Source organism: Monocercomonoides exilis (assembly GCF_001643675.1).
Source record: "Monocercomonoides exilis strain PA203 chromosome Unknown scaffold34-1095894, whole genome shotgun sequence".
NCBI lineage: Eukaryota > Preaxostyla > Oxymonadida > Polymastigidae > Monocercomonoides > Monocercomonoides exilis.
Window position 1 is genome coordinate 633,395 of NW_027150579.1, and position 27,458 is coordinate 660,852.

At 39.7% G+C, this 27,458-nt stretch overlaps 5 protein-coding genes across 5 annotated transcripts; 1 reads left to right on the plus strand and 4 right to left on the minus strand.

The window, feature by feature from the left end:
* Positions 1-1,411: 1,411 nt before the first annotated feature.
* On the plus strand, positions 1,412-11,532 carry MONOS_10175 (uncharacterized protein; the record flags this gene model as incomplete). Its single annotated transcript, XM_067862596.1, has 1 exon — positions 1,412-11,532. The coding sequence occupies one exon, from the start codon at positions 1,412-1,414 to the stop codon at positions 11,027-11,029; it is 9,618 nt and encodes a 3,205-aa protein (XP_067724175.1). The 3' UTR covers positions 11,030-11,532.
* A 40-nt stretch (positions 11,533-11,572) lies between these two features.
* Positions 11,573-19,010, minus strand: MONOS_10176 (uncharacterized protein). Its single transcript, XM_067862597.1, has 2 exons — positions 18,800-19,010; positions 11,573-18,724 (listed from the first exon to the last, which is right to left on the minus strand). The coding sequence occupies exons 1-2, from the start codon at positions 18,986-18,988 to the stop codon at positions 12,947-12,949; spliced, it is 5,967 nt and encodes a 1,988-aa protein (XP_067724176.1). The 5' UTR covers positions 18,989-19,010; the 3' UTR covers positions 11,573-12,946.
* Positions 19,011-19,058: 48 nt separating this feature from the next.
* On the minus strand, positions 19,059-21,761 carry MONOS_10177 (uncharacterized protein). The gene is made up of 3 exons (XM_067862598.1): positions 21,679-21,761; positions 21,103-21,618; positions 19,059-21,042 (listed from the first exon to the last, which is right to left on the minus strand). The coding sequence occupies exons 1-3, from the start codon at positions 21,707-21,709 to the stop codon at positions 19,877-19,879; spliced, it is 1,713 nt and encodes a 570-aa protein (XP_067724177.1). The 5' UTR covers positions 21,710-21,761; the 3' UTR covers positions 19,059-19,876.
* A 280-nt stretch (positions 21,762-22,041) lies between these two features.
* Positions 22,042-24,286, minus strand: MONOS_10178 (putative RNA recognition domain containing protein; the record flags this gene model as incomplete). The annotated part of the gene is made up of 3 exons (XM_067862599.1): positions 22,042-23,852; positions 23,910-24,206; positions 24,259-24,286. The coding sequence occupies 3 exons, from the start codon at positions 24,284-24,286 to the stop codon at positions 22,042-22,044; spliced, it is 2,136 nt and encodes a 711-aa protein (XP_067724178.1).
* A 1,125-nt stretch (positions 24,287-25,411) lies between these two features.
* Positions 25,412-26,565, minus strand: MONOS_10179 (uncharacterized protein; the record flags this gene model as incomplete). Its single annotated transcript, XM_067862600.1, has 2 exons — positions 25,412-26,193; positions 26,445-26,565. 2 exons carry the CDS (start codon positions 26,563-26,565, stop codon positions 25,412-25,414), a joined length of 903 nt encoding a protein of 300 aa, XP_067724179.1.
* Between the last annotated feature and the right edge of the window lie 893 nt (positions 26,566-27,458).

Consider the following 27,458-nt stretch of genomic DNA (forward strand, 5'->3'; position numbering starts at 1 on the left):
ATGATATATTTCAGAAAAAATCTTGTAAGAATAAGTTTGATGCTAACGGAGAGAGGTTCCTTTTCAAGGATATCAAAACAAAATTAGACGCTCATATTCTTTTAGCGAATTCTACGTTGATGCTTTCGACAATTGATGTTTTAATAACAAGAGAAAAACCAACTTTTAATTGCGGGAATTTTTCTCTTGTCGAATTTTCTTGTTGTAAGATATCTTTTTCTGAATTGAGCAACAGCTCATTATTTGATTGTGCTGAAGGAAATATCAAAATCTTTAATGTGAGCCTGAAATGCTCTAGTAGCATCTCATTTTTTGAGCCATTTACTTCATATAACAAGAGATCTTCACTTTTGCCTTCAGAACGTTCATTTGGATCTCTGTTAGTTGAACATTCAACATTTTCTTCCTTCATAACTTCATTTCACCCATTTCTTTGTTCTCCATTTATTTCAACCGCTACAATTTCTTTTTCATCATTTACAAATATTTCTTCAACAATCCAGACACACAAGCCATCAGCTTGCACAACGTGCTTCACCAGGCTTTATAGCTGCAACTTTTTTTTGGTCGATGATGTTATTTATGGAGGATTATTCCAATCTATTAATGCACCATTGACTTCATTGACTTCAACAAACAACTCGTATTTTTATTGCAGTCACACTTCAAATGTTAAAAATGAAGAATATGACACTCGCCAAAATTGCACGGAGAGTGCGTCATTCAACGATGATTATTTCTTTTGTCAAACAGAATCAAATGGAGGAGCTATTTATGCTTTGAATTCAGACACTGTTTTAACTGTTCTTAGATGCTTTTTTGAAAAGTATGTTGAAAAGAAGTGAAATATTTGTTTTTCAATTATGTAAATTCAGATTTAATTAATTAATCGGAGAGGTTTATTTTTTTTTAAAAAAATTCAATTTCAATATTTTCTTATTTCTTTTCTTTCGAACTTCTTTTGCTAAATATTTTTTAAATAAATTTTTTTTCTCTGTTTCTCAACAAACTACATTGTAACTTTAACCTCCTTGAACTTTTTGATATTGCACGCCTCATATCTGAATCTTTTCTCATATTTATTTTGGCTTTAAGATGCAATTCATATTTAGGCGGTGCAATTTGTGCACAAAATATAAAGCGTTCCATCATAAACGATTCAAACTTCACAGAATGCAAAGCCAGTTATAATCCAGGAAATGCAGGAGCTGCATATCTTTCAGGCCATTCGAACGGCCTTTTCATTTATAATTGTATCTTTCTTTCGTGCAATTCTGAAGGCTCTACTGGAGCTGTATTCTTAGAAGATATTATTTCACCGTCGGGTTCTGATGACAGTTCGACAGTGATAAAAAAATGTGCGTTCAACAAAAATTCAGCTTCAAGTTTTTGTGGAGGCCTTTACGTTTCTATGAGTGATTCAGTTTTTCTTCTTGACGATTGCACATTTGTAGAAAATGTTGCATCAAACCGTGGCGGAGCTTTGTTTATAAATTTCAATGAAAAGATAAAAAAGTATGTCACAGATGGCAATTATATCTTGAAAAACTGTTTTTTCCATGCAAATAAGGAGGACAGCAATTCTTCCAATGACATATTTGTTGCTGGTAATACCGACTCCGTTGAGCATCCCTTTCTCAATTCATTCTCAACAACTGTGAGCAACCGGGTGGCTGGAACAACAAACCACGACGAATGGCTTGAGACAGGCGTATTGGAGTGCCTCATCGACCCGCTCCACGCGAACGCCAAAGACAGTCCCGGCTGCGGCTCTGACGAGCAGCCGTGCAGAACTCTGGAAGGAGCAGTGGAGAACACAGAGGGCGAAATCACTTTCAATCTCACGTTGGCTTCTACTAACCATCGCCCCAGGCGCAGCGTGCTCATCAACACTCTGAAGATTATCCTCAAGGGAAAATCGAGCCAAGCCAACGAGCTCGCAGCAGTGTTGACGGATGATTGGGAAAGAAGCACGTCTTCATCGGGAGCTGCAATTGGAAAAGAAGGTCATTTAGCTACTGCAGCCACAGCCTCAAGTGCTCCAGATTCGCTTTTCGTGATCACGACGGGACGTTTGTGGTGCTTCAACTTCAGCATTGTGTGTTCTTCGGCAAAGACAAGTCTTTCACTGTTCCTCTTTTTGCAGACTCCGACACCTGATCCTGCTCCTTCGTCAGCAGTGGCAGAGCAGTTTCGCTCAACTTTCTTTTCTAACTTGGCCAGTTCTTCCAGCCATTCATCAAAAAACGGAAATGGATATATCTCAAGTGCAAATTTGGTGAGAACTCGAAATAATGCGAATGCGAATGAAAACGAAGGCGAAAGCGAAAGCGAAAGTGAAAACGAAGTTGACTCAGATCTGCTTTTGGATCACGTTTCTGTCACGTCTTCTGGCAGTTCCTATTCTTCTTCTTCTTATTCATCTCCGTTTTTCTATCTGTTACCTGAAAAGACTGTTGCTTTTGATGGCTTTTCTGTCTCTCAGATTCTATTTGGCAATGTGCCTCTTATTTTCTATCAGCAGCCCACATCTAACGCTAATTTATTTAGATTTTCCTCATTTTCATCATCAAAATCTAATTCAAACCCGCATTTCTGTCCAAACCAAGCATCAAATCCATCGCAGCTGCTCGTCATAAAACACTCCATTTTTTCCGAATTGAGCCGAAGCGGGCAAAGCGGCGGCTGTGTTCTGGACGAATCATCGAGCGACTGCAGCGTCGTCATCCAAAACTGCACGTTTTTCAACTGCCACACGTCGCAGTCCTCAGCCGGAGGTTGCCTGAGGCTTCAGTCAAAAAGCGCCGATGATTCTCCTGTCTGCCTCGAGAACTGCTCGTTTTCTGTGTGCAAAGCCGCCAGCAGCAGCTCAGCAGCCTCCAGAGGGAAAGGAGGCGCGATCTATTTGAAGATAGCAGAGCACGACTCGTTCGCTCTCAAAGACTTAAAATTCGAATCAAACGTTGCGTTTATTGGGAAAGATATCTATTTCTATGGATTAAATCTGTCTGTTGACGTGACCAGCGCTTCTTTCCCGTTTGCGCTAAGTGAGATGTACATCAAAAACAGAACGAACTCGTTGTTTGGAAGCGACGACACGCCAACATTTGAGAACGAAGACGTCAATCTGTATGACTTTCTGATAACACCTTCCAGCCAATCAACGTGGTCTGTGTTTGTCTCCACAACTTTGGGCTCTGATTTTCTTTCCTGCGGTTCCAGCTCCCATCCATGCAGCACATTCAACTACGGGATGGGCTGCTTTGGAACTCCTGTTGCTGCCAACCGCACGATATCATTGAAAGGATCAACAGAATGCTTCGCTTGCTCTTGCTTGTCTGAACCGCTTGCAATCAATGGGACTGATTCCGATTCCAGTGCTGATGCTGATGCTGATGTAGATACCTTATCTGTCTTTAATTTTGCACAGAGTATGAAAGAAGCCTGCGATGGCGGGGTTGCTCTGAGCATAGAGACGAATCTGGCGGTGAGCAACGTCAAATTCACGTTTTGCTCATCGATCAACATTGAAGCTGGGACTCCTACTGCAGTTTCCACCCTTTTTGAAATGAAAGGAGAAAGACTGAATCTCCACAATTGTGCGTTTCATTGCCGCACTCCGACGGATGCAATCGCTCATTCCATTCTGAATATGCGGAGCGGGATACTTTCGATCAGCGGATGCAACATTGCACAAGGTGGCATCTCGTTCTCTTGCTCTCTGATTTCTCTGGCTGACAGCATCACCTCTGCAAGCATCACTTCGATGAATGTGAGCGGTGTTAGTTTTTCATCCGGAAGCGTTCTGTCGACCAGCTTCACGAGCGACACACACATCCCAGTCAAATTCTACGACTGCATTTTCAACGATGTCACAAGCGCATCAAGCAGCTCTGCTGTCATATCTTCAAACGGAGTCTCAGCAATCGAGATGTCAAACACTGAATTGAGCGGATGTGTGGCAAGTGCTTCAAACGCTGGTGGAGGGTTGCAGCTGGCCTTTTCTGTGTCTGGATATCTGACAATGAATGGAGGATGCAAAGTGAGTGGGTGCCAATGCAGCACGACGAGTGGCAAAGGAGGAGGGATCTACATGAGAGTGCCCAACACAGCGAACACCATAAATTTGGTTGATGTCACATTTGCAAACAGTAACGACGCCAAAACGGGGACAAACTTGTTTGTTTTGAGCGATTATCTCAACGAGACTGTGAGGCGCAGTGCATGGGGCGACTGGGTTGAGGATTGGATATCGTCGGACAATGCATTTATAGGATGCAACGAGACAACAGAAGCAATGTACAACTTGATGCTGTTTCTGTTCCAGCAGAACAGCAGCGAGCTTCAAGTGCGTTCAGATGGGATTGATGCTCTGGGATGTGGGACAGAGATTTACCCTTGCAAAACACTCAGGCACGGAAGCGCTTTGATCAGGAAGTATTTGATCTCGATTGATTCACTCGCAGACGGCGGCAAGCTGACACAGCTGGATATGCAGAGGCTGCGTGAGCCTGTTGACTTGAGCAGCGTTGTCGTTCAGTCTGCTGGCCAAACGATTGATTTTACAATGCCTTCTCATTCTGATCAGGAGCTGTTTTGGATTGTCAGTTCTGCTTCTGCTGGCTTTTACAACACCTCGTTGAATTTGCCTCAGGAGCTTCCAACGCAAATGTCACAGCTTATCCATTCGTCACCGACTGATCCGTTGGATGTATTCTTGTTTGACACAGTTGGAATTACTTCCAATGGAGAGCTGAAATACTCACTTCTTTTACTTTCTTCGGGATGTGCAGAAATCAACAACTGCAATTGGCAGTCAATCAAATTCACTCCAGCGGTTAGCATCAGCAGCAATGAAATCAGCTTCAATAGAAACTTCCCTTCTTTCATCAGCTTCAGCAGCGATCCGAACGCTGAGCTGAAGACATCACTGTACATCGACAACTGCACATTCTCAGAAATTACTTCCAGCGCCAGTCCGCAGGGGGGCTGCCTCTATTTCTTCTCCACCAGCGGCATATGTGCTGTGTGCATCAAAAGCACTACAATCTCCAAGTGCGCTTGCAACGCTGCTTCTGGCTACGGAGGCGGGCTGATGTTCCGTCTGACCGTGTCCCCAGGCTCCTTCGAGCTGCTGCAGCTGAACATGCAGCAGAACGAGGCATCCGTTGGAAAGCACATCTATTTGGAGTGCCCAGAAATGTGGCGGGTTGTCAACACTCGGAACTGGCAGTTCACTGCCTGTGCTGCTCTTGAACCGGGAAACCTGCGCGGATTGGAGATTGGGGGAACAGATACAATTGACTTGAAAAATTATCTAGATCCAAAGGCGGTTGGGGTGATGATTGTCAATGTTGCTGGAACAAACAGTCTCATATGTGGTGAGGATCCAATGTGCAAGAGCTTGGACTATGCCATCCTCCGCTATGAGACGCAGAATGAAAAGTCGTGCCCTGAATCTCCATCAGCTTCAATGGAGAATTCTGTGGAACAGCAATTTTTGAATAGCAACAGTTATAACCTCATATCTGTCCGTATCGAAGCAACATTAGAAGCTGCAATCAGTCCTCTGCTCGACTTCAACATAAGTGCTGATAACATTCCAATTGATTCAAGCGAAACAAAAGCGAAAATGTTTATTTCTAACGACATCAGCGCCGATGGCGGTCTGTTCACAGTGAATTCTGCGTTTTGCAGCAAGTCCATCGACTATGTGCTGCCTTCTCTGTTTCAGTATCGCGTGCCGAGCGCTTTGTTCAGCTTATCTAAGGATACAAGCTCATTGACGCTTGACTCGTGTTCAGTTAACTCGAATGATGACACTGGGTCGTCTGTATATTCAACAAAGATCCTCTTCATAACAGACGGTAAACTGAACATGGCTTATTGCTCAATTGCGCAGATGAAGTTTTCATCTTCACCATTTTATATCATGGAAAGGGTGGAGTTTACGATGAAGTCGGTGGTCATTGGAAGCGAGCCACCTGCTGTTGATGAGCACCAGCATCCAGAAGTCAATGAAGCATCTGGGATTATGATAAACGGAGCGTCTTTCTTTGAGCTGGAGTCGCTGTATATAACATCTTCTTCCTTTCGCAGTAGTAACTCGAACTGGCATAGAAAAGCGAATATTAACAATCCGTTTATGAAATTTGAAAACACCACATTTGGCCAAATTTCTTCTGAAGGCTCGCAACTTGCAACTTTGTTTTCAGACGAAATACATCTGCCTCTTTCTTTCAGCAACTGCACGTTGAATTCGCTGCAATCTTCTCAGTCTGCAGAAGGAGGCGGGATGAAGCTGAAGCTGAAAGACGGATCTGACCTTCAGATAAACGGAGCTTCGACTGACGATTTGTCTTCCATTGCTTTTTGTGTGTGCGGCGGAGCAAACGGAAAAGGGGGGTTTTTGTATTTGGATTGCGGTAGTTCAAACAGTTTTCTTCTGAAAGATTTGGAATTTTCTGGCAATGAAGCAGCGAGTGGCAAGAACATATATGTGCAAAGTGCAGATTTAAATACCTCAATCAATCTGCAAAGGTTCTCTTTTTCATTGGAATCATGGCTGAACGACGAAAACGCATTCACCGGAAGCGATTCAAATCTTCCTTTGATTGATCTGCTTATGTTTCTTGTGGAAAGAGCTGATGAGACAATATTTGTCTCTGAAAATGGCTTGGACTTGCTGCGTTGTGGGACTTCAGTACAGCCCTGTGCTTCTGTCTGGAGAGGCTACAAGAACGTGAAAGCAGACGCAGAGGCAAAGCAGCTGATCATCAACGACTCTGGTTTCATACAAGATCAACTTGACTTGTCTGGTTTTGCTGTGAAGTCGGCTGTGCCGTCGAACAAAGTGCTGCTTGCAATCAACAAAGTCATCTTTTCGCAGGTTTCAAGCGGAGAAGGTTATTTCATTCAAGACTCATTGTTCACAAACACAAAGTCGCTTTCGTTTTCTTCTGTGGGATTTTTGCTGTGTGATTCATTTGAACGAAAGGCGGATCAACATTTGACAATGAATGATGCTTCATTGATTGCTTCATCATCATTATCATCTTCTGCTTCTTCTTCTGCTTTTGAAAGTGCTTTACAGGCAACAATACAACCTCCTTCGATTCTTATAACTTGCACAGAATCTGCTGTCAACTTGTCATTCACTTCTTGCTCCTTTAAGGCAGAAGCAACAACACAAATGAGCATGCAAAAGTCAAATCATAAACACAATTCATTAGCTTATTCAACCAAAGAGAATGCAGACAATGTTCCCATCGCTTATACATTGGCATCTTTGCTTGGTGGGTGCCTCTACATCACAGATTGCAGCATCACCGATATGAGCTTTGTTTTAACTCCTTTCTCATTCACAAGTGCAGTTGCCTCAGTCAGCATCAGCGGCTCAACTTTGAGTCAACTCAATCTGCAGGACAGTGCTTTGTTCACTTTGAGGGAAGTTGCATCTTCCCGTCAAGTGAAGACTGCCTCATCTGCGTCTGTGAATGAAGATATCGATGAACCACCACCTCCTGCAGAGGATGAGCCGAATGAACTGATTATCACAGTCAGCAACACACAAATAACTTCCGTCTTTCGGAAGTCAAACACAGCTGCAAGTGGAGGCTGTTTTATTTCTTCTGTTTGCAGCGGAGATTCCACAGAGTATTCTCTCTTTCCGCTGGTGTCAGCCATTGTCTCGAACTGCAGCTTCATCAGCTGCTCTGCCCTTTCTTCTTCTGAAGGCGGAGCGCTTTGTGCCGCGTTCCATCCGGATTCACAGCTGTTTTGCATTATCAATTCGACAGTTGTTCTTTGTGCAGCATCAAACACAAATGGCAAAGGAGGTGGCTTGTTTATCAACTGCAATGCGGAACTTCCAGATCCTCCTCCTTCTCCTCCACCCTCTGAACCTGCTTTCCATTCAAATTCTGATAGAAAAAATCGAATGTTCTCTTCACTTAGCCAACAAACAAGCTCAAATCAAGAGCAAGATCCTGAAGATGAACCAGAACCGGAGCCAGAGCCAGGCCCTGTCATTCCTTCGCTGAATCTTTTATTTGATTCAATTCGGTTCAACGCGAACTCAGCGTCCATTGGAAAGGACTTGTTTATTGTCTGCCATTCGATTCAAAAGCAGGTGAATGAAACGATGTTCTGGATTGACTTCGACGACGCGCAATACGACCGCAGCAACTCGATCTGGGGCGAAGACGAAGGAGAGCACAAGAACACTCCAATTGATTTGTACCCGCTCATCCTCATCTTCCGCTCGCATTCCATCCTCATTTCGAACGTGACTGGGGCAGATGGGAACAAGTGCGGGACAGAAGAGCATCCCTGCAAGACAATACGCGATGCTCAGAGACATTGGAGCCGCGACCCGACGTTCAACTTGGTGCTGTGCGACAGCGCTGATGTGCTTGACACAATGAGCCTGTCGGGTGTGGCGTTCAAAGCAAAAGACGTTGATAGAATAGCAGATCTGCGTTTTGACTCTGTGTTTGAGGTGGCATTGGAACCAGAAGAAGCTGCAATTTCGACAAGTTTTGTGATCAAATCACCATTTCTGTCAACATCGTCTTCGAATTCTGGCATTTTCTCAACTTTCGAATATGCTTCGTTTGAGTCAATGAACTTTCTTATTGGAGCTTCCTTTTCTTCGAACTTTCCATCTTTCTTTGCTGAGCACAGTGGCGTGCTTTCTCTCTCCTCCTGCTCGTTTTCCAGCCAAAGCGAACTTCCTTCTCTGAACGGGTCGCTTATCCGCATCTTCGACGGGTCGCTCCAGATGCAAGGATGCAGCATTCGTTCTCTTTCTTTTGGAGACCCCGTGATTTGCGGCGATCTCTATGTGGATCCAGCGGAGCCTGAACCTCCAATTCATTTTGAGCCTTTGAAAAATGGTTTATGGAAAGAAATTTCATTGAGTGAAAGTGATGAGTTGAATTTTGATGCAAAAATTTCCATCGGCTCTTCGAAATCTACTTCTTTAAAGAATTCTTTATTTAATAATGCTTCTTCCTCTTCATTTTCATCTCCTCGCCTCACTCGAAATGCAAATCCAAAAATTGTGCTTGATCTTACTGGCTGCTCATTTATCAACTTGACTTCATCTTCTTTGAATGCTTCTGTCATCTTTGTTCCTTCATACACTTCATCCATTCGCTTATCTTTGTGTGTGTTTGAAGCCTGCGCTTCAAAAGCTCCAATAGGAAATGTTGTTTATATCAATGGATCCGAAGTCAAAGAAGGCGAAAGCAACGGTGTTGAATTTAATTCTTGCATATTTGATGGAATCTTGACTGTTGAAGAGAATGAAACAGAAGGAGAACAACAGCCACAGAAAAATGAAATATTTACTCAAAAAACATCAAAAATAAACAGAAAAGAACAGAAACAAATGAATTTCTATGGTTCTTTTGTTGATGAGCCATTTTCCTCTGAAGGAAGCGATGAAGTTAAGTGTGAGTGGGAAGACGGAGCAATCTTCTTATCTAAATGCATGGCATCATTTGTCAACACAACTGTGCTAAACCTGCCGAACGGAGGAATAATTCTTAGAAACAGCAGCGCATCGTTTGAACAGCCAGAGTTTGGGGGCAACGGTGTTGCAGTTGCAGGGTTTGAGAGCATGTCGCACAATGTGGTGTGCGAAGAAGGCGATGTTTCTGTTTTGTCAGCACGTGTGGCATCGGAGGAGGCTGAAACGAACTCGTTTTGGATGATTGGGCGGAATTGCGAGATGGGAGGCATCATCAAAGAGATCGGGTCGTACTTCTTTGTTCCAGTGCTGAAAACAGTGGGATATGCAGAGGAAGGAGACAATATTCGGCTTGTGTTCACAGGAGAAAGACTGATCCCGTGCGATATCTCTTTTCAGATTGTCACTCGGTGCGGAAGTGAAGAGAATGTTCAAAGCTTCGATTTCGCCTCGTTTGAGAATGAAACTGTTGCCCATGCGACTGTTCCATCTTCTGTGCTGGGCGGTGCATCTGGTTGCAGCGTGTTTGGCCGTGTTGCATTCAACAACAAGATGAAGAAGCCTCCACTGACTGAGCTTGTGCCGCTTACGTTGCTTCCCCTTGATGACAGAGAAACAAAGGCAGCTTCTATTTTCACGTGGTCGTTCATCGCATTCCTGGTGACTGCTGTTGTGCTCATTGTATTTGTAATTGTAGTTATTGTTATCTTCATCAGGCAGAGAAAGAAGATTAAGAACTTAGAAAACGGAGGAAAGAAAGACAATCGCGAAATTGAGATGCAGCCAGAGCTGCCAAAGCTGCGCCTTCTGAAAACTGTTGAGCCTTTTGATGAAGTTGAGCTGAGCGATACAACCTGCCTTATGCAGAGGATATTTGCACAGCAGCAGAGAGAAGGAGAAGGAGAAGGGGAACCGGGAAGAGAGCAATATTTGGCACGGCAGCTGAGCGCTGTCAATATCATCCTGAGGCTGGCGGAGCTGTTCAAAGACCATTTTGAGAGGGAAGTGGAGGGAACAGCGAAAGTGGCGTATGAGCTGAATCCGTTCACGGTGACGATTGGGAAGGATCTGGACAGGGATGTGTATGTGAAGCTGGAAGAGGGACAAGGCGAGGAAGATGGTGAAGACTTGGATGAATGGAAGCGATGGCTGGCACCTGAGTTGCCTGTTGGAAAAGGAGATGAAAGAGAAAAGGAGAAGAGGAAGAGAAGAGGTGGAGAAGAAAGAGGAGAAGAAGAAGGAGTGGGAGGAAGCAACGATGCGAATGAAGAAGATTACAAGAAAGGTACTCCGAAAAGTGTTGTGTATACGTTGGGTCTGACGCTGTATTCGATTGTGATGATGCAAAAACCTTATCAGAACGTCACAGCAGGCGAAGCAAGGGCAGCGATTATGAGTGGAGAAAGGCCGGTGATGGGAGATGTACCTGACTCACCGCTAGCAAAGCTGATGAAAAGCATGTGGATGCAAAACCCAGAAGATCGGATTGATTTGGAGAAGCTGGTGAATCAGTTGAAAGCACAGGCAGAGCCAGTTGTGCAGAATGGAGCTTGAAGAAAACGAATAACATGCTTATTTAATTTTTTATATTTTTTCCCTCAGGATTTTTTTTAGAAGTTAAAAAGAGAATTTAGAGATTCTTGTTCAATTAGTAGTGTTCCAAGTGCAATTTATTGTTTGTAATAATAAAACACATTATTCGTTTTATTTGGATTATTTTAAGTGTTTATTTTACCCCTTAAGCTTTCATTAGAAATGTCTCACTAATCTTTATGTGTTTAATGTATTTTTTAACATCACTTCGATTCATAATTATGTTTTATTTCTCCTCATATTCCTCTTCTGTGAAATTTTTTTCTCTTTGGCAACTCTTTAGACTTTTTTCTTTACACATTTTAATAACACTTTTTGTTCCAATTACACATTATCCACTTTTGAATTTTCATTTGATTGTATTCCATTTAAATTTTTAATAATATTTGCTTTCTTTTAATTTGCATGTAAATGCTTTTTGGTTTTTCTATGTCAATAATTACAGATTCAATTATCAAAAAAAATTCTTTTTTTCTTGTTTAAAAAAATATAAATCTTCATATGCATTTTCTCGCTGCGTTGTTTTCTCAAATACGAGAGTTAGAACAAAACGAAATGCAGCAAGCAAAATGATCTCAGCTTATAATAATTATTAGAAGAAATAATAATAACAATCAATAGCAATAAGGATAATAATCATAAAAACGTAACTCGAGTGTTTATTCGAGATGGGAGTACATACAATTAGAAAAACTCGTGAAGTAGTTGCTTCAATGTAAATATGACAGTCAGAATTCAATGTAATAAAAGTTCACACTCTTAAAAACCCTCGAAGCTAAACTTCTAAAAGATTTACTTCAAAATTAAAAGGAGAAAAAAAAAAGGTTTATTTATTTTTAAAAGGAAAAATAAAAAATGATTGGAATAAAATAACAAAATTAGCAAGCAGACAAACAGATTTTAAAAAAAAAAAGGATTTCAAAATATATTTAACAAAATAATAAATTCTTATGTTTATTAATAAAAAGCCAACTTGTCAAGCAAAGTCCTCTTTTGGAGCATCTTTGAATGACTTTTTGCACAAAACATCGTTTGTTTAAGTGCTTTCTGTGTGGCAGTTAAAAAATCCTCCAAACAAAACAAGAAGAAGAAAAACTTCATCAAAGAAAAATAATAATAAATAGAAAAGGGGTTAAAAATCGAAATATTAAAAAGGAAATATTTCATGAATTTTTTATTGTTTGTTTTTCTTTCGATAAAAAAAGTTCATAAGAAAAGAAAAGGAAATCAAGCAAGATAATAACCAACAGCAAACAACAAAGCAAGTTTGCAAACAAAATGATAAATTAATGAAAACATTAGCAGAAATGACAAAGATAATGCAAGTTATAAAAATTGTGCGATAAAACGAACGAATTATTCTTGAAGATTTGAAAAACGAGTCAAGAACAACGAAATAAGCGCAATAAAATTTATAATTTTATTTTTTAGTAATTTTCCCTATCTTTGTTCTCAGGCATATTCGAAACAGCAGAAAAAGCTCAATTCAAACTCAATCGAAATAAAACCCAATTAAAAAGAAAAGAAAAGAAAAAGAGAGACAAAAAAGGATTTCATAAAGGATTAAATTAAAATGCAAGTGATCCATCAAATAAATAAGCAGTGCTTGTATGAAAGTGTTTAGTGATGTGTCCGCAAATACTTACCAAATAAAAATTTTTTTGTCAATTTTAACAAAATTTCTCGCTATCAATATTTTATGATGATGTCTTTTTTGAGTTAGAGCCGAATTCAACCATGGATATAATTTCTGATCCCGAAGAAGAGCAAGAAAGATGATAATGCTAATGACGATAATGTTGTTAGTCGAACTTACATTTGTACTTGAAATACTGCAATCATTATTTTTTTACTTCATCATTATTTTCTTTATTTTCTTTATTTTTCGATATTCTCATTTTTATCGTTATTCTCATTGCTTTCATTGTTATCCTTTGAAGCTTGTGTGTCAACAGACGACTGATCATCAGCTATTTGGTGCAGATTGTCAGCGTCTGTGCTTTTAGACAGCGGAGACGGGTGATGCGGTGATGTGTGTCGAGTCTGAGTGGAGGAAGACAATGAAGGTGAGGAAGAAGAAGATGATGATGAAGAGGAGGAGGAAGAGTAAGATTGCTGTGAAGAAGAAGGAGGAGGAGTCTGAATCACAATTGATTTCACAATCCCTCCACATTTTCCTGAGGAAGCAGAAGACGGAGAAAACGAAGAAGCCGACGCTGAAAGTCGCTTTGACGAAGTTAATTTTGATTTCTTTGAACTTTCAACAGAACTGGCTGGTTTCACCGTCACACCAGCTGTCTCCACAAACACGAAGGGTTTGGCTGATGAGCTGTCGCTGGAGGCAGAGGAAGGAATGACTGCCAAGGAAACAGGGGTGATTGAAGATAAAGAAGAAGAAGAAGAAGAAGAAGGCAATGAAGAAGAAGGAGATATAGATTTCTGAGTTGCTGCAGCTGCAGCTGTTGTATTTATTCCAGAATTCACTCCTTGCGTTATTGAACTCTGAGAACTTATCGTCTTTCCTGTGGAGGGCTCTGTTGGAACCGCCACCACACCAGAAGCTAATGAATTGCCCATGTTTGGAGCATTCATAGGAAATTGTTGCATTTGAGACTGTTGGAGCTGTTGAAGCTGTTGGGGCATTTGATTCATCATTTGTCCATATGGCATGGGATACATCTGCTGAGGAAGAACTTGCTGTGAATGCTGCTGTTGTGATTGTTGAAGTTGAATCTGGTTAAATCCCTGTTGTCTGGAAGGATCAAACATCATTGGCTGGCCTGGGTTCATTGGAGGCATCGGAACAGCTGAAGTTGGAACTGAAACTTGTGTTTGCGTTTGGGCTTGATTTTGAGGCAACTGATTCATAGACATAGGATAAGGGAATGCATTTGGATAAGGAGAAGGAGAGGGATATTGAGGGGCGCCATAGTATTGAGGGTAGTTCTGCATGGGCATTGGAACAGGCATACCCATGCTCATATTCATATTCATTGGCATCGACATTGGCATTGCGACTGGAACGGAGTTTGGAACAGAACCGGGTGCTGATATAGAAGAAGGAGCTGAAGAAGAAGAAGAAGACACAGGAAACTGAGAAGGAGGAAGAGAAGAACTAGTAAGATTAACAGCATTAACAGCAGCAGGGTTTCCAACAGTGCCAGGCATTTGTGGAACACTCATTGGTGGATAAGGTGAGGCATATGGCATGCCTGGGCGAGGGTACCAAAATGGCGGGTTTGCCTGCTGGGGGAAGAATTGTTGAGAAGAAGAAGAAGAAGAAGAAGAAGAAGAAGAAGAAGAAGAAGAAGAAGAAGAAGAAGAAGAAGAAGAAGAAGAAGAGGTGGAGGAGGAAGAGGTAGGTGGGAAAGGAGAAGAGGGTTGGCTGGTAATTATAGTGTTATGAATGGGTTTTGTGGGGGTAGTGGGGTTAGAAATGGAAGAGGAAGGAGAAGGAGAAGGAGAAGGAGAAGGAGAAGGAGAAGAAGAAGAAGTGTTTTGTTGTGAAAGTGAAGGGAACGATAACTGAGGTGGAAGAACAACATTTGCAGCATTTGAACTTGAAGGCAAAGAAGAAGGTGAAGAAGAAGAAGAAGAAGATGATGATGATGATGATGAAGCATTTACAGTCGAATTTATACCAGCAGAAGGAGAAGAAGGAGAAGAAGAAACAGAATTTGATGAAGAATCCATTCCTGCTATCATTTGTGAAACTGTTGTTGAACCAGCAATTTTTCCCTGAATTGCATTTTGAGCTACAAACGGCACAGAAGGCAGCGGATCTGCTGTTGGCACAGACATCGCTGAAAAAGAAAGAGAAGGAGAAAGCGAAGATCCGACAGTCTTCGGAGAAATCGGAGAAATCGGAGTAATCGAAGCAATCGGAGAAACAGGGACAGGGTTTTGAGCTGCAGTGGCGGAATAAGCTGTTGAGAGTAAAGTGGCTGGAGGTAATGTTGGAGATAAACTGCTGACATTACTACTATTATTAGCAGTAGTATTAGCAATATTACTGCCAATATATGCCTGGGGAAGCGAAGGAGGAGTCAGAGGCGTCTGCAAACCCATCCCAGGGGAAGTTAGAGTCATCGGAATGGAAGATGATTGGAAAACGGAAGGTTGCTGCTGTTGCTGTTGTTGTTGGTTCATTTGCATAGAAACACCCAATTTTGAGCCAAATCCTTGTTCACCCACTCCTGTTAGACCAACAGATGAGCCAGATATTGCTGGATTGAGCGGAAACCCGGAATTTTCCACTGGAAACGCCAAATTCTCGATTATTCCAATGTTCCCTGCCACTTCAACGGAAGAGTTCAATAGATCATTATTCATCATATCTTTTTCTTTCTCTCTTTCTCTTTCTCTTTCCTTCTCTTTCTCTTTCTCCCTCTCTTTCTCCTTCTCCTTCTCTTTAAATTTCCCCCCCGAAAACTGCGGGGTCTGCAAATGTGCTGATTGCGGTGGATCAATCACAGGGAAATCAAAGATTTGCATGTTTGTGATGATCTGTATTGCTTCATCGTGTGCCACACGCAGCATCTCCGCCCTCACATCATCTGTGATGCTTTTCCCTTTCATCAGCTCCATCTGCTCGTCAAACAGATACCGCTGCCATTTCTCAACAGTCACTGGGTTTGGCTCTGGAAGCGGGGGAAGGTTTTGCAGGATTGGTGAAGGAATCAGAGAAGGTTCCATTGATTGGAGAGAAAATTCATCGATGTTTCGATCAAGGCTGTTAATGCTGCTAATGCTGTTAATGTTATTAATACTGCTTATACCGTTCATACCATCAAGATTTGCTAAGTTCGATAAATTGGATAAATTAGATAAAGAAGGCAAAGAAGGCAAAGAAGAAGATAAATTTGATAGGCCATCAACATTGTCTATTGAGGAAAAGGCATCAGAGCCAGAAATATCGGAGCTGAAAGGGAAAGAAAGAGATTCCAATGATTCGATTGGCTCAATTGGAACAGATGAAGGAAGAGAGGAAGAGGAAGGAGAAGAAGGGGAAGCAGTTGAGGAAGAAGAGGAGGAGGACGATGAAGAAGAAGAAGAAGAAGATGATGATGATGTTGTTGTTGATGGAACAGAAGAAGAAATAGAAGAAGAATTTGCAGAAGAAGAAGAAGAAGAAGGCGAAGAAGGAGCAGCAGGAAAAGCAGCATACGGATACATCTGTTGCTGCTGCTGAAGCTGTTGTTGTTGCAATTGCATCAATTGAAACTGTTGTTGAGGGTTGAATGGAAACTGACTTTGCGTTTGAAGCAAAGACAAACCAGGAGGCAGGCTTGGGGCTGTGACAACAGCACGATTGGAAGGTTTGAGAGGAGTGGAGAGAGAAAGAGAAGAAATAGAAGAAGAAGATGAATTAGATGAATTAATTGAAAGAGCATTAATGTTTTGGCTTATATTGGAATTGGGGTTATTACTAGCGATGTTAATATTCACATAATTATTAGTGCTACTGCTTAAATTGCTGCTTTTGTTACCACTTTTATTATTATTATTATTATTATTATTATTATTATTATTATTATAAACCCCTCCTTTCTTCCTCTTCTCCTTCATTTTCGGAATTTCAGCAGGAAAAGAAGGCATTTGATTGCGTGTGACAATTGGCGATAACACAACTGGACGAAGATTAGCTGGTTTTTCCTTTGAGAAAACATAATTTGTGTGATTGGGAATAATAACAGCGGGAAAAGAAGAAATTGAAGAAGAAGGTAAAGAAGAGGATGATGAAGAAGAAGAACCAGAACCCAACTGATTTATTCCTTTGCTTTTCCCGTTCGCAACGTTATTTCCTGGTTTGCTGAGCGTCGGCTGCAATATCACTTTGCCATCAGCTGTGACAAGAGGAGGGGGTGTGTGAATTTTCTGTTGATTTATCAGATTCTTCGGCAAAGCGAGAGAATGAGAAGATTTGGGGATGAGAATGGTGGCTGAAGAGGAGGAAGAAGAGGAAGAGGAAAAAGAAGAAGAAGAAGAAGAAGAAGATGATGATGATGATGTTTGTTGAACTGTTGAATTGGAAAAAGAATTTTTAGAAGATAATTTTGTGTTTGTTTTATTTGAAGAAGAAGAAGAAGAAGAAGAAGAAGAATTTTCTTTTTTGGTTGGTTTTGTTGTGAATGAGATTTTGGTGACAGGAGGAGAATAAACAGCAGGAACAGCTATTGTGGGTTGAGAAGAAGAAGAGGAAGAGGAAGAAGAAGAAGAGGAAGAAGAAGAAGAGGAAGAAGAAGAAGAGGAAGATGAGGAAGAAGAGGAAGAAGAAGATGATGATGAAGAATCAATTGCTGAAGTGGATGAAGTGGAAGAAGAAGAAGTTGAAGAAATTTTATCAACTTTGTTTTCATTCGAACTGTCATCTGCACTTTCTTTATTGATTTCTTTCACCTCATCTTCATTTTTCTCTTCGAAATGTTGTTTTTCTGCTTTATTTTCTTCTTTCTCTTCTTCTTTTTGAATGTCTTTTTCATTTTCTTTCTCATCAGTTTCAGTTTTTTCTGTTGTTTCTTCATTTTTCGGTTCCATTGAAGCAGTTTCACTTTCTGAAGAATTTTTTCTTTCAATTGGTTTCTCTTTCTCCTCTTTTTCTTTTCCTTCTTCTTTCTCTTTCTCTTCTTCTTCCTTCTTCTTTTCTCCATCTTTCCCTTCCTCTTTCTGTTCTTCTTTTCCCTTTCCTTCAACTTCCTTCTCTTCCTTCCCTTCCCCACTCTTTTCTTTCTCCTTCTCCTTCTCCTTCTCCTTCTCCTTCTCCTTCTTCCCCGCTGACAGCGACGCCATCTTCATCGCCTCCTCATGCTCCCTCGCTTCTTTCTGCTTCCTCAGCAGCGTCACTCTTTTGGCCTCCTCCATCGTAAACCCTTTCTCCCTCTGCTCTACAATCGCCCCTTTGATCGGCACATCCACAAACGGCACTGAGCCAATCGGGAACCAGCCGCCCATCGTATGCAGCAGCGCTTCTCCTTGCGGTCTCAGCAGCAGCGACGGCTTCAGAAAATTCATTCGGAACCAGCGCAGCATCGCTTCGTTTGCAAATGGGCCCTGAATCACCCCTTGGTCGTCAAAGTACTCCCAGCTGATCTCGGCTGCGAGCGCGTTGGACAGCGGAGGAGTGGGAAGGAACATCGGGTCACGTAGGCTGGTTGCCACATGTTTGCTTGCGGAATTTTCAACTGACTTAACTTTATTCACTTTTGGTTTTGAATTATTTTTGTCTTCATTTTTGGGAGTGTTCCGTTTTGACTGAATTAAAGTTTCGGATTTCAATTTTGGAATAGCTAATGATGCGAGCATTCCTGTCAATTGAGCTTTTTCCTGATCACTTTTGGCCAAAGGAGCAAGAAGTGCAATTAAAGTGGCTTGCGATTCAAAATCTTTCTTTTCCTTTCCTTTAGTAGAAGCTTTCGTTGTTTTCATATTTTCTCTAATTTTTTGTTCCTCTTCCTCGCGCTTTTTAATTCTTTCCTTTTCGATTTCTGCTTGTTTTTGCAGAAACGAACGAGTTTGAAAATATGACAGTGAAGTATCGTTCTCATCTGATGAATCAGGAATGTCCCACAAATCGGTATTTGAAGAATTTAAGATTTGAGCTTCATATTTTAAATATTCTTCTTCGGTCATTGGCTGAATTTGATTTACGGGCATGTGCTGAAATAAATTTTAAATAAGCGAAAAAAACAATAAAAATGCATTGTCGAGCGAAAAAAACGAAGATATAAATACTTCTAAAGACGGTGGCTCGGTTGGTGCTTGCGGAGAGTCAGATATAAAAGGAACATTCAAAGCCAATTTGTTGGATGCTTCCAGAAGTTCAGGAAGAATTTTCACATCCACACCAAACGCAGAGAGTATTTGCTCTTTGCTGTATCGGATTTTATGTTCTTTTTTATTTTCTGATTCCTTTTCAGTCATATTTACGATGAATGAAAAGTCAAGCTCGATCTTTTTATACCGCAATACGGTTTTTTTCAAAAAGATAAAGTAATGGTAAAGGATCTTTGTTGAATTTTTTTATGAACACAAATGCAAATAAAATGCAATAACTGAAAATTTACAACATATAAAATACTTCTTTAAAAAAATGAACACAGACACAGAAATAAACAAACTCAGAGAATCCAAGACGAACAAAAAACTTATCAAAAAACTAAATCACAAAATAATCAATTCATTTAAATAATATTAAAGCTCTCTTTCATAAAATGTTCAAAAAAAGACAATTAAGTTCATAATGAAAATCACTAAAAAAAGAAATTAAATTCCTAATAGCAATTAAATGTGACAAAAAAAAAAGAAAAGAAAAAGAAACCAGACAAAAAAACAAGATGATAACATTGGCAAAAGCCAGAGCGTACAAATAAAAACAATTTTTTTGAAGTCAATCATGAAACAAAAATATAAATATAAATATAAATATAAATATAAATAAAAATAAAAATAAAAGCTATCAACAAAAAAACATTGAATGAAAGTTAAAAAACACTCTCATTTTGAAAAATAATTAAAAAAAAAAACAATGTTAAAAGTTCCTAATAAGACTCAAAATTGTTTGAAAATAAGACGGGAAAAAATCTCAAATAAAGAAAGGTATCTATTTCTTCAAATAGAAGAAAAATTTCAATTTTTCTAATAAATACAATTCACATGAATATCTGTTAGCACACACGAACTCGATCTTTCTTTTTCTTTTCTCTTTCTCTTTCTCTTTCTCTTTCTCCTTTTCTTTTTCTTCAGCTTCTTTTTCTTCTTCTTCTTTCTCTCTTTCTCTCCCAAGCCTTCACATTTCCTCAAACATCAAATTTATTTCTCTTTCCTCATCCTCCTCATTATCCATCCAGTTTCACACAGCATCTTCGCTTTCTCTGCCTTCAGTGCCACCTCCATTCTCACACATTCATTGCCATCACTTATCAATCTTGAGACAATCGCATCATAAATGCCTTCCTCTTCTCCTTCTTCTCTAATCTCCTTCATCAAAGCTAAATCCACGTTTTTAATTCTTGTATCACTTTCACCTTTTGTAAACTTTCTGTTTTTTGATTCTTCAAAAGAAGCTGAAGGTGAATCAGAAGAACAAATTGAAGAACAATTCAATGAATTATTTGTTGACTTCACTGAATTATCAATCACCTCATTATCTGTTTCCATCTCTCTTTCTTTAACACTTTTGTTTCCAACATTCCCTTTCATCAGAACTTCATCAATCATTGCATACTCACAAAGATTCAACAACACCGCCAAGCACAAACAGATCACATTGTGATCGTTCTCCTTCAACGAGCATAAAACTTTCATCACAGCAGTAACACATCCACATTCCATCAAAGCACTAAGTACACACTCTGACTTGTGATTCACGCACAGCTTGATAACTCCCAGTGCTGCACAGCGTGTCAGTGGTGAATGGAATGCCAGCGAAGAGCAGACGGAAGCTGTGCAAATGAGAATGCCTTTGTGCTTCTCTGAAAGCAGAGGGAAAAGCGACGGGTGATCAACTAGCAAATACCACAGCATGTGAAACCACTCTCTGGTTATTTTCTCGTGTTCTTGGGGAGACATACTGTCAATTTCGAATAATGATCTGAAGGAAGTTGATGATTTATGCACGTCATTGGGATTTATTAAGGGTAATTTTGATTCATTTGATATAGACAAAGTACTTGCAGAACAACAAGAGGGCAAGCTTTGCTTTGAAAATGTGTCTAATTCACTTTGTTCTATAAATTCTCGTGTCTTTGTGCTGGCAGACTGAATAAATCTTGTGATGCTCCTTTCAAAGACATTAAGTACTTCCAGTTCTTCAAGCTTCCTTTCGATGAAATCGGGATCAATCGTCCTTGATTTCAATAAAATCCACCATGCCATGCAGAACGCTGCCGGAGTCAGAAATTGATGTTTTGTGTTTCTGTCAATAATGTGGATTATGTCTTTGCTTATATTCGTTGTTTTTAAATAATGTGCATGACCTAACAAAAAGGAGAAAATATATATTTTTATTCGGAAAATGGTAACAATAAATTGCACACAACCAAAACTAATATTCCTCAACGAAATCAATGCATTTTCTATGTCCGATTGTTCCATTGTGTTTGTTCCATCGAATTTTATGTTTTGAATCAGAAAAGGCACTGTTACTTCAACAATATTCTCATTGAAACAGTACCAAGGAGGATACAGAAGATGAAATCCTACAATAAGATCCGAAAGCCAACCCTCATGCTTGTTTTCTGAACTTTCATTTAATTGTTGAATCTTTGCTTCATTTGTAATGAAACCTTCCAAAGTTATTTTGAATGTTGATGATAAAAAAGAATCACGCGGAATATCTTGAAAATAAAATATCCTGCCAACGTGCAAAAGGAATCTTGAAGTAGCTTCGATGGAGTAGATTGATCTGGAAAATTCGTTAAATTGGATAATAACATCTTTCGTTAAAAAATCAAAATTTCCTTTTATGCTCATCGAGCAAAAATCAAATGTTAACTTGCTAAGCAGTGCAAATTGAGAATGTTTTGTCTCTTTCGAAATATTGGGAGAATTATCTGTTAAAATTAAAAAAAAAAGTTTAATTGAAGAACATAATAAATTATTATTCATTGTACCTAAACACGACTTCAAAATTATTGCATTCATCGGAAATGAATCGATAAATATGAAATACGAAAACTGTTACAGATTAAGTCTTGAAAAAACAGAATCTCTCCAAAAAATATGAATTTTTTAATAGTGATAAATAATTAGACCTTTTTAATTATGGAAGTTGAAAAAAATAATCACAATTTGATCATAAAACGATAAAAAAACAACATATTTCAAAATGAAAATAACAAAACAATGACAACAAAAAACATCCAGATAAAAGAACAAAAACATGCAAGAAGTAGTAAACATTTCAATGCAGGTAATTATCAAATATCCGTAATATTCGGGTGATTAAAAAAAATACACGTCATTCCACATTGGACTTATTGGGAAACAGTTTGCATCTGAGAAGCCATCATTTGGTTAGTCATTGCAGGCGTCTGGGGCAAAGCCACCGCTGATGCTGCTGCAGTTGCTGTGAGAGGGAGAGCAGAAGGAACAGAAACCTGAGGAGCAGCAGTCGTATTGGCAAAGGGGATAAACGGGGTCATTGGCATAATGAACGGAAACGGCACGACTGGCTGTGAAGGGTCATTTGACGATGGAACAGAAGGGACAGAAGCAGCAGCCGAAACAGCTGAAGCAGCTGTTGTGGGATTGTGTGAAGACACAGGCACGTTCGAAGTGGCAGAGGGAATGACAGGAGAAGAAGAAGCAGAAGAAGCAGAAGTGGCAGAAGCAGAAGAAATAGAAGAAATTGAAGTCACAGACGGAGAAGCAGAAGCAGAAGAAGTAGAGGAAGCAGCAGGCAAAGAAGCAGGTGTGTTGGAAGTTGCATTGCTGCTCGTCGCGTGAAGTGGAGAAGGAGCAAGCGAAATCGGCTGCTCTGCGCCAATCGCAGTCTGTGTGGGTGTGACAATCAGAGGAACCGAAGGCGAAGGAAACGGCTGTGCAAGCGCAGACAGAGGCACAGGGACAGGCACAGGAGTGGAGGAAGCAGCGGCTGTCAGCCCTTGAGCCGGGTTTATGGGCAGGGCAGGCGAAGAGGAAGGCTGAAGGAAGAAAGGGGAGAAAGAAGGAGGAACAGCAAAGGGAAGGGGAAATTGGAGCGCTGCCGCTGAAGAGGCGCTGTTTGGATCAGCAGGAAGCGCTTGCCCCGAAAGCGGAAGCTGCTGCTTGTTGTGTGCAGCGTTTGAGGAAGCAACAGAAGCAGAATTCTGTGAAGAATTCGTTGAAGATGTAACCACAGCAGCAGGAGCAGGAGTAGTCGTAGGAACAGCAGCAGGAGCAGCAGCAGCTCCGAGCTGGGCGGAGCTGCCAGATGGCACCGAAGAAAGCAACGGCTGGAGTTGTGCAGCCGACTGCAGCTGGGGCATCTGAGATGGCATTTGTTGAGGCTGTCCTCCAAGCGATCCAGCACTTGCCCCTACACCCACACCTGCACCTGCACTCGCACCTGCACCTGCATCCGTACTTGTTCCCACACCTGCTCCCACGATGCCCTGTGGAATGAAAGGAGACGCGCCAGCACTGAACTGCAAGGGAGCTGCCACACCGCCTTCTCCTCCGATAGCTCCCATCCCACTTAAGCCTCCCATCTGTGCGACTGCGTTGAAGGCGTCAGCGCCCATAAACGGAGCCATCCCCATCCAGCCAAACCCAAAATCAAAGGGATACCCTGCAGCCATCATATTTTCCGGATTGCCCCATCGCCCTCCACCCCTTCCCGAGCCACGTCCTCTTCCTCTGCCTCTCCCTCGACCTCTTCCCCTTCCTCTTCCCATGTTTCCTCTAAAAACACCGTCTTCAGAATTAACAGTTATTTCGTGCTGATCAACTTTACCTTCTGAATGCTTGCTTGCCACGTGCTCCTTTGGAAGATCTGGTCTTGTGAAATCGTATGTACGCTCGTCATTTACTTGGACATTGAGAGATTGAGTGTTGGTTGAGTACATAATTCGAAGGAGACAACTCCCCTCATAAATTTGTGCTCCATCAAGAGCATTCTTTGCATTCCTTGCATCTTCAATTGTCGGAAACTCCGCAAGGGCACAAGAACGATTCTTCTGAAAAATTACAATTCTCATAATATTGTACGGTTTTAATATTGATGCAAGCACATCAACAGTTATTGCATAAAGTGGGTTATGAACCGTTAATAACAAAATTCGACTTTCTGGCACGGATTGGGCTTCTAAAGCATATTTTTAGAGAAATTGATAAGCAGAATATTAAGAAAAAGACTGAATACCTTTTGTTAGTGATGTATCTCGGTTTATTTCTTGATTAACAGAATATTGAAAATATACTCTAGCACCATTCATCATAGGTGGACCATTTTCTTTGTAGTACTCAACAACATACTTTGAAGTTTCAAGATCCTCCATTTCCACCAACATTTGATTTGCAGCTTTCATATTAAATACATAAACGATATTTCCCAATTTGCTAAGGAATGATATGATGTCCTGTGTGTTTAAATCCTTTTCTGAGTGAACATGGATAACTTTTGACGGAGGTACATCTTTTTGCACTACATGTTGTTTTTCTGGTAAAAGAATTATTTGTGAAAATGAAATTGTATGATGAATGTTTAATACCCTTCGGTTGCAAATCGAAAGATTGCATATTTATAGCAAAAAAGCAATCACAAAAAATCGATCACAAGAAAAGAATAATATATAAAGGCTCGATCAAGAGAATTAAATAATTGTATCTATTGTGAAGATTTGTTTTCGTATTGTTTGCGAAATCTGTGTGAGTTAATGACTTTCAACAATAATATAAACATGTGTGACTATGTGACTATTGACAGACAAAATTTGTTTCATGACGGACCGAGAGATTATTTTCATGTAAGAACCTCAATTTCGAATATGATAATTTTAAATGCAAATATCATTTAATGTCAATACAAATTAGTTAGGTTGGAAAAAAAAAAATCGTATATCAAAAAGGATATTGATAAAACAGTCAAATGTTAGATAAAATAAGAAATAAATTGATCATTTCAAATTATTTGAGTTATTTCAAGTTTCAGCCAAGAATTATAAATTAACCCAGTTATTTTGAAATAACCGAGAAAAACTTAAATCTACTGGACGTTTTTAAAAAATCATTGAATTGAAATGTTTCTGATAAAATTATGAATGTGGCCATGCTCGAAAATGTATTTGTTTATATAATTTTATTACAAAAATTCGAATGTTTTCAATTTAAGTTTAAAAAAAATAAATGAGAAAACTTTGTTTGTTTCATCCTCAATTTTTTGAAATTGAATTCTCAAAAGAAGACATATTTAATGTTTCTTTCATAACACTGTTTGTTTATATTTAATTTGAAGAAAAATCTTGAATTGTTACATCTTCGTGTTTTGATATCTATTTTCAAATTATTTTATTCAAAATCGCAAAATGATGAAAATTTTAAAAAATACTAAAAATTTCATCAGAATCAAAAGTTTGTCGCTTCATAAAACTGAATCGTTGATCACATTTTGTGGAATGTCAGAGTTTGATCGATTGAAACTTTTTCTCACTCGTTTCCTTTCTGTATCCGCTCTCATGTTTATTTCCCTTATCTTCTTTCGCTCTATCTCCTTTATTGAAGAAAAGACAATTTCTTAATTAAAAAAGTTCCATTTTCTTCAGTCAAGCAGTGGGAATCGATAACAACGTTTGCCAACCAACACGCAATCTTTGCATCCATTGAGAGATTTTCTCTTCCTCCTGTGTATTTATCTGAAAGTCGAAGTTATAACCTTTTCATCCTTCCAAAGAACCACTCAACAGGGATTCTATTTCTGGCCAATATAGAATAAAACATTTTGATATTTTCTTCCACTTTTCCGGAAGACAATGTGGAGGAGGAAGCTTCGAAAGAAAACTGATTAACGCTAAGCAAAGAGTCATCTGTGTTTGCAGGTGACATTGCAGATAATGAGTATGTGGATGACATTGCAGAAGCAGAAGAGGAAGAATAAGATGGCAAAGAAGAAGAAGAGGAAGAAGAAAGAGAAGAAGAAGAAAATGGAGATGAAGAAGGTGATGAAGAAGAAGAAGAGGAGGAGGAAAGAGAAGCACAAGAATTGAAATTATTGGAATAGATTTTCGGCAACTTGTTTGTTGGGTAATTCTTTCGGATTGGTGTAATTATTTTCAGCTCGGGAAAATAGCCTTGATATCCTTTGTCTGCAAGAATATCCCAGCATTCGCTTTCATTATGAATACAACTTCCACTTTTTTCCTTGTCTGTTTTCTTGAGATACCCTATGTATCTTCTCATCCCTTGTCTGAAAAGAGACACATCATGAATACCTCCTGCAACAGCGTCTGACACAAACAGTGCGTTGTGTGGAGGCCATGCTGAAACGGCCACTTCGAACTTCAAACAATAAGCATTATGATGACCATCAAAAAGTTGCTTTGATTCATCATATGCTATTGGCGGGCAAGGAACTTTCACTGTCGTAGTATCTACCAACAAAGCAACAGATGGGAAATCTCTGCATGGGCAAAAGGGAGGCCTTGGAGGCTCTGAAAAGAGCCTCTCAAAAAAACGTGTAATACATGTCGTCTTATTTCCTCAACGCTGTTCGAAGCCATTGTGCTCGATATTTTTAAAACATCAGCTATCTTTTTCATGGTGGCTCTGCTTGAATGCCATTCAAGATAGATAATTATCTGATCGTGGACCGTTAATGTCTTTCAAGGTCCCCTCTTTGGAACAGAACTCTTATCCGATTTGACAAGATTGCCAAGTTCTATCAAAAACATTATTGGCAAACTGAATTGTTCATCAGTATTGTCATCGATTAATGATGAAAACAATTCACCAAACGATTCTTCTTCTTCCTCTTCTTCTTCAAGTGATTGGACTTCACTTTTTTCAATACGAGAAATCTGCATTTCCCTTCTTATTTGGAGCGTTTTGAAATCAGGATGCTTTTTATCTTTCTTGGTTCTTTTTTCATTTAACATTTTCATTAGCAATGGAGAAGAAGAGTTTGACGAATTTTTTGTTTGGGACGTAGATGATTGAAATGTTTTTGGTATTCGATGTGAAGAATCGATGCAATCAGTTTCATCATCGCTGTGCGGACTATCTCTCAGCGAATTGTGCGAAAATTGATCGCAACTCCTTTTTTCTTTACGAAGAACCACTTCAGTGTGATCAGACGAAGATATTGAATTTTCATCACTCAAAATGAAACATGTCTGATTTCCTTCCAGTCCTGCTGTTTCAAAATGAGAATTTGATGAAGAAGTTTCTTTTTGTTTGCTTTGGCTGAAAACATTCACAAAGAAAGTATAAAAAGTTTTGAAGAATTGATAATGCAAACCTTTCATTTCTGTGATCATTGCTAGCACATCCTGATCCAAAGAATGCTGTTCCATTAAGACAAGCTTGGATATGTTTCCATGATAAGTTTTTCGTCAATTGAAATAAAGGGAGTTTTTTCCTGGAATATTGATAATAAAGAAACAGAAATGAAAGTGTTTTATGATATTGTTTAATAAGTTGGAAACAAGAAAAAAGAATTCATAAAAAGAATTTTGAATTTTTAATTTTATTGAATATCAATAGATATTTCAAAGCAATAAAAATCTTTGTTTCAATAACGAATAATGATTAACAAGATATACAGAATTCATCCTTGGAAATGAATTATTTGAATTTCAAACAGATTCTTATTATTCAACATAAACAAGGGTTTATGTTGTATGTTACTCAATTCCACAGTGAGTTGTTGTTCACAATGTGACGTTCATGAATCTCTGAACTTCCATAATAAATGTTA